The 7,505-nt window shown below is 27.8% G+C and overlaps 1 protein-coding gene across 1 annotated transcript in view; it reads left to right on the plus strand.

The window, feature by feature from the left end:
* Positions 1-539: 539 nt before the first annotated feature.
* The window catches only part of LOC117170920 (acidic mammalian chitinase-like), a 23,345-nt gene continuing 16,379 nt past the window's right edge, over positions 540-7,505 (plus strand). The window contains exons 1-2 of the mRNA XM_033357968.1: positions 540-583; positions 5,500-5,890. Coding sequence (XP_033213859.1) covers positions 540-583; positions 5,500-5,890 — 435 coding nt within the window. The remainder of the gene's footprint in view (positions 584-5,499; positions 5,891-7,505) is intronic.

Consider the following 7,505-nt stretch of genomic DNA (forward strand, 5'->3'; position numbering starts at 1 on the left):
AGTTTGATTAAAAATGAACTTTTTTTGAAATTTTAATTTAACATTGCATTTTAATTTTTTGCAGATGTATAAGTTAGTACTTTTTTTTGGACTATGCATATATAATTATTCAGGCAGTAAGCTGCTAGTGTCTGCAAAACAGTATGAGAGTAAGTACTATATCCTCTGGCATTAATTACATTTGGCAAACGAAACTATTATTACAATCGTGATTAAAAATTGTAAATTTTGAAAATAGAAATAAAAATGTTATTTTTGAAGCTAAATCCTATTATTAATAATTTTTAGAAAATGTCGGTTGTTACTATGACAATTTTAATAAAGCGTTTATCGAAGAATCATCAAACCACCAGCTGAAAATAGAGGATGTGGATGTATCTCTTTGCACGCACTTATTTTATAGTTTGGCTGGAATCGATAAAAAAGCTTCTGTTGTAGTTTTTTCTCCAGATCGGGATATAAAAAGCAATGGTTATAAAAGATTTAATGATCTTCGGAAAAAGAATAAAAATTTGAAAACCTTACTCTGCATGGTCACGATGAACATCATCCAACAGAACGAAGGTTCTGATATTTATTCCAAGTAATTTTTATATTTCTATTTACCATAAAAATATAGTTTTAGTGAATAGTATAGTTTATTTATAAACTAAAAATACCAATTTTCTACCAGGAGGAGTTATTTTGTACCAAAAAAGATTTATTTTCAACAAAATACATGAATTTTGAACCAATTAGTTGAGGTTTCGACTAAAAAATATCAATTTAAAATTTAAAATGAAATTATTGAATTTATGATACAAAAAATTTTGTTAATAAAATGGTTGAATTTTGAAACAAAAAAAAAATTTCCAACCAAGTAGTTAAATTAAAAAAATGTCTACTGAGAAGATTAATTCTCTGCCAAAAAGACGAATTTTTAAGAAAATGCATGACTTTTAAATAAAATGGTTACACTATAATTTAAATTTAAAAAAAAAAAAGATTTTTTAACAAAATAGTTACTATTTCAACCTGAAGAGGTATTTCAACTAAAAAATATTTTAACTGTTAATGAAAATCCGTTAAATTAAAAAAAAGAATTTTAACAAACCAGTTTAATCCTCAACCAAAAGATATCAATTAAAAGAAAAATTGTCATACAAAAAGGTTTTTTAAGTCCATAAAGAAAAAAATTCAATCTTAAATTTCAAATTTACAAGCGAAAAATTAATTTTCTAAAAAATATTTCAATTTTCCACCTGACAATATAATTTTTTTCTCAAAATAGTTGAAATTTCAGAACAAAAAATAGAACATTTCAACAGAAGAAATAAAAAAATTTCTACCAAGGAGATTAATTCTCGACCAAAAAGACGAATTTCTAGGAAAATACGTCATTTTTAATTAAAATGGTTGGCCTAAAATTTGGGTAAAAAAACAATTACTTACAAAATAGTTATTATCTTAACGAAAGCGATATTTCTGCTAAAAAATAATTTAATTCTTAATAAAAAGCAGTTAAATTAAACGAAAAAGATGAATTCTTGACAGACCAGTTTAATCCTCTACCAAAAGAGAATAATTTAAAAAAATGTAAATTTTTAACAAAAAAGTTGGTTAAAAATTTGGATTTTTAAATCAAAAAAGAAAAAAATTAAATATAGAATTTCAAATTTCCAAGAAAAAAATTAATTCTATACAAGAAATTTCAGCTTTCTACCCGAAAATACGAATTTTTTCTCAAAATAGTTAAAATTTCATTTTAAAAAATGACTTAGAAAATAAATAAATAAAAGCGAAATAGTTGAGTTTTTAACTGAAAAATAAAAATTTTGAATCACAGATTAAATTATTTAATTTTCGTAAAAACAATTCATATTTAAGATTACGGTTACGTTTTCAACCAACGAGATGAATGATCAACTAAAATTATGAAAAAACGAACTTTTAACATACTAGTTAAACATTCATTTGCAAAAAAATAGTTAAATTTTTAACCAAACAGATGAATTATCAACTAAAATTTTTAGCAAAAAAAGAAAGAATTTTCGACCCAGAAGATTAAATCTCTACCAAAACAGACAAATTTTCAACAAAAAAACTTTTTTGGCTGTAACTTCATCTACTCAGTTGAAAATTGAATCACTTTGTTAAAAACTAATTTTTAAGAATTTTTATCATTTTATGTGTAAAAGGATCTCTTTGATTGAAATTTATTGTTGACAATAATATTTTTAATAGAAAATTTAACTATAACAATTAAAGATTAACTATTTTAGTTGAGAATTTATCGGGTTAATTACAATTTTAACTATTTTGTGGAAAATTGAACTTTTTTATTGAAAATTCAACTATTTAGATCAAAAGCAGACTACTTGGAAGTTTTCTTTTTGTGCTGAGTTCATCTATTCGGTTGATATTCTCTTCTTTTGTTGAAAATTAATTTTTTTCACTGAAAATTTCACTTTTTTATTTTGTTCTGGAAAATTGATCTTTTCCAACTGAAAATTCTACTATTTACTTTAAAGTTCATGTATTTTCGTTGAAAAGTCGTCTATTTGGGTAAAAAATTAATTTTCTTTATTAAAAATTCGCCTTTTTCATTGAAAAGTTAACGATATTTGTTGAAAGTTAAACTATTTTGTTGTAAATTCGTTTGTTTCATTTTGGTTAAAATATCAACTGTCTTTAGTATACGTTTAGCCTTTATTGTTTGAAAATTCGAATATTTGGTTTAAAATGTATCTTTGTAAGTGAAAAATTCAAGTATTTTTTAAAAAATTTCACTATTTTGTTAAAAATTTATTTACTTTGTTTATAATTCAAGTATTTTATTAAAAAGTCATCTTTTTTTGTCGAAAATTCCATTTCTTTCTTGAAAATTCGTCTTAGTTGAACAGCAAATTCGACTTTTTGGATTGAAAATTTGTTCTTGTCGTTGAAAATTAACTATCCTAAATTAAATAATTTTGTTGGGAATTAGGTTGAAAATTTAATTATTTCTTTTAAAATTTTCCTGTGTTTTTCTGAAGTTTTTTTTGTTCGATAATTTAAACTTTTTTTCAATAAATAAAACCAAAATTTCTAAATTTTAATCCGAAACTGTATTGTTTTAATCCATTTATAAAACCTTTTAACGCTGGTCTTTGAATATTAATGGTCCGAAAAATTAATATTTGGAATATTGGGATTTTAAGGTTACATACTATTTTGAAGAATAAAAAAGAATATAAATATAAATCCAAAATCCGATTTAAAAGCAACCATGGACGAATTTTTTAATTAAAAATAGTATCAGCATGAACATAGATTTCAGTATTGAATTATTTGTAAAATAATAAATAAGTGTGTGCTAGGACAACCCTTCACTGGAAATCATTTAAATGTTTACTAATGTGATGCATAAAAAATTAACTAAAGCAGTATAGCTGTTGGGCTACTGGGTCACTTACCGACCGGGCAAGATTCTGCTCTATGATAAGTTACCGAGATAAGGTAATTACCATCGATCGATAAGTTATCCAGTATCCGCATAGCTACTACTAATGGGGCGCACTTAAATTACGTAACGTAAACTCTGCGACCCCTCCTCCCCCTGTAACAATCCGTAACAAAATATTTCTATCCCCCTTCCCCCTAACGCTGTACGTAATTTTTAGTTTCCGGAAATGTTTTGCTAGTTATTGTTAGTAGAATTAGGCAGGGTCTCCGAAAACTTTTTCAAGATCCTTGATCATTAATATTTAAATACTAGCATTTTAATCTTATAATACTTTTAACACAGAATCTTTTATTAACGAAACAAAACAGTATTTCAGACACACATTTCGAATTTTAAGATTTATGAATTTATTTTAAACGAAAAAATTCTTTTCTGATATAAAAGATGCATTTTTAATAAAAACACTTGAATTTTCGATAAAACAACTAAATTTTTAACATATCAGTTAAATTTTCAACCTGAAAATATAAATTCCCAACCAAAAAGTATCATATTTTATATTTCAAAAGATAAATATTTTTCACTGAAGAAAGAAATAAAAGTTGGTTTTAATTAACCTCCAAACCAAAAGACGAATTTTCCCTAAAAAAATGGAATTTTCCAAAAAAAATTTAAACAACTAAACCAAATTTATTTTAAAAAACGTAGTTTAACTTTTACCCAAGTTGTTGTGTTTCTAATTTAACAAGATTAATTTCCAACAAAATAGTCAAACTTTCAGCTAAAGAGATTAATTTTTAACTGAAATTATTAATCTATAAAAAAAATGATTTCTTATCAAAGTGATTCAACCAAATCTTTTAAACAAAACAGTTCGATAATCAAGCAAAGAACAATAATTTTTAACAAAAAAGTTGACTTTTGAAAGTTCGCAGTTAACTTTTCAACATCAAAATATGAATTTTGTAACAAATAATGCACTTCTACGTAAGAATTGAATTTCCAATCAAAAATAATAAATTCTTTCATTCGAAAATATAAATTTCTAACAAAATAATTAAATTCTCTACCAAATAGTTGAACTTTTATCCAAGAGAGATGAAATTTGTACTAAAACCGAATAATTTTTTATTAAAAACAAAACCGTTTTCCCTAAAAAGTTTAACTTTCATCTAGGAAAGATTTCAGTTCATTTTTCTACATAAAAATATAAATTTGAAACAAAAACTAAATTTTCTATAAAATAGTTACATTTTCAACAAAACAGTCAAATTTTTAAATAAACAGTAGAAATTTTAACTAACCATTTGTATTTTTATCCAAGGAAGATAAGATTTCTCTTAAAGTAGATGGATTTTTACTTAATTTTATTTTTTTCAATTGAATTTTAAGCCAGATAAGATTTCAGTTCTTTTTTTAACACGAATATATTAAATTAAAACAAAAAGTGCATTTTTTAAAAAATGTTTGAGCTTTCAACAGAACAGAAGAATTTTCAACTAAAAAGTGTGACTTTTCAACAAAATTAATGAATTTTCCAACGAAAATTTGCACTTTTACCCCAGAAAAATGAAAATTATACTAAAACAGGTAAATTTTGAAATCAAAAGGACAAATTGTCAACAACAACAAAAAAAGTTCAATTTTCCTTTAAAAATATTCCAGTTGACTTTTTAACACAAAAATACGAATTTTAAACAAAAAGTAAATTTTCTAAGCAATACTTTAATTTTCAGCAAAACAGTTGCATTTTCATCTACGAAAGATGCAATATTTATAATAAAAATATGAACTTTTAAATAAATAAATAAAAAAAAGAGGAGCTATCCAAAAAGGTTCTCAGTCGCCTTATTAGCAGCAAAATATGAATTTTAAACAAAAGTTTATTGTTAAAAAAAATAGTTGAATTTTTAACCTAATAAGATGCATTTTTTTCAAAACAGTTAAATTTTCAACCATAAAGGATCTCTTTTTAAGAAAATTTTTTATTTATAACTAAATAATAAAATTTATAACTAACAAAATCAAGTACGGTTCCTAACGCATTAATTATTTTTTAAATTTTCACTTTATAGAATACTTTCTGATTCGACTCTGCGAGAAAAACTTGTGAATAATATTCTCGACTTTGTGAAAAAGTACGAATTTAATGGAATCGAGCTCTATTGGGATTTTTCAACTCAAGCTGCTAAAGGTTCTTCTGATAAAGCAAATTTTGTTCTACTTTTGAAGGCACTCAGAGAAAAATTCGATAAAGAAAGTCTAATTTTATCTGTTGCCGTTGCTAAGCGTGAAGCGATAGCCAAGCTATCATATGATGTTAAAGGAATATCAACACATGCGAACTTCATAAATTTGATGACTTACAATTTTCACAATAGCTTTGATGCGGACAAAAAAGTTGGTGCTAATGCTCCATTGTATCCTTCATCAAAAGAAAATGCGGAAAATCAGAAATTGAACATTGTAAGTATTTTTAGAAGCGAAATAGTACATTGAGTATCGAGGGCGTAACAAAAGCTATTTTGACGAGTATACAGTTGCCGCCCGAACAAAGCGAGGGCGGAAGTCACACGAGGCAAAATAGCCTTATGCCCTTGATAAACACTATACTTTTTGTCGAACTATCCTTGAGAACAATCATGTCTTTCCCTTTCCACTTCCTCATTCCTCTTTCCCGTTTCATCTTTCCCCCTTGTATTTTTCTTTCCCCTTTCCTAATCCCCTTAACCGGTTTCCTTTCTTCGTTTCTCTTTTCCCTGTTCACCCATTCCCGATTCACCTTCCCTCTTTCTTTTTCCACAATTTCCCCTTTCTTTATTCCCTCTACCCTATTTTTTCCTATTCTCCCCATCCTATTTTACTTTTTCCCATTCCCGCCTTTTCTTTTCTCCTTTCCCTTTCACCCTTTCCAGTTTCTAATTTTTTCCTTTCCTTTTCCTTTCCTCCATTTCCTTTTACTGTTTCGCTTTCCCTTTTCCCCTGCCCCTTGTATCCTTTTCCTTTTCCTTTTCATCCGTTCCCCGTTCCCTTCAATCTTTTTGTCTTTTTCCCATCCCCCCCTTTTTTTCTTTTTTTAATTTTTACCTCTTCACCTTTTTCATTTTCCCCTTCCCTTTTCCCCATCGCACCTTCCCGGTATCCCTTTCCCTTTTCACCCTTTCGCCTTTCCACTTTCTCCATTTCCCCGTTCCCTTTACCCTTGTTCTTTTTCATATTCTTCCCTTTCCCCTATTTTTTCCTCTTTTCCTATTTCCCCCTTTTCTTTCCCCTTTTTATTCTTTCCGATTTCTCATTTTCTTCTTCCCTTTTCCTTTTCCCTATTCCCTTGGTCTGTTTTCCTTTCCCCTTTCCCCTTCCCATTTGAAGCTCTCCTTTTTCAAACTTTCCCCGTTCTGTTCAAACTTTTTTTGTGTTATTTCCATTTCTTCCTTTCCTTTGTTCTTTTCCACTTTCTCCCCTTTTCCTCCACTATTTTCTCCTTTTCCCCTTTTTTCTTTCGTGAATATTTCATGATGCAGGGTTCAAAGAAAAAGAACTTCAATTTACATCATATATTACCACTTCTGCCGGGCGTCTCACTTGCGTGGTGCAGTGCATATATAGCAGGCGTAAGGTTTTTTATGTAGCGGGCGAAAAGTTTCATGTTGGCGCGGCGGTGAAGTGCGCATGTTCGAAAGGATAGAAGTAGCCACATTATGCCTGCTTTACATGCATGAAATGACACGTTTTCAAGGGAAGTCGTACAAAAAAATGTTTGAGGCTCTTTCTATAGGGCTTGATTTTTAGTCCATGTATTAAAAATTAAAATATTATCCTACAATTATGAATTTATTGATATCATATTTGCGCAATTGACATGAGATTCATACGCATAATATGCGGGAAAACCCTGATGGATAAAGTAAGTAACGAGACAATTCTAAAAGAATGTGGTACAGAAGAGACGCTAGTAGACACATGGAAAAGAAATCGGTTTAGATGGTTCGGACATGTTGAGAGAATGCCAAATGAACGACTAACGAAACAAGTGTATTAAGGTAAAGTAAATGGCAGCGTGCCCAGAGGTAGACCGCGGAAA

The sequence above is a fragment of the Belonocnema kinseyi genome, chromosome 4 (assembly GCF_010883055.1).
Source record: "Belonocnema kinseyi isolate 2016_QV_RU_SX_M_011 chromosome 4, B_treatae_v1, whole genome shotgun sequence".
Classification (NCBI taxonomy): Eukaryota; Metazoa; Arthropoda; class Insecta; order Hymenoptera; family Cynipidae; genus Belonocnema; species Belonocnema kinseyi.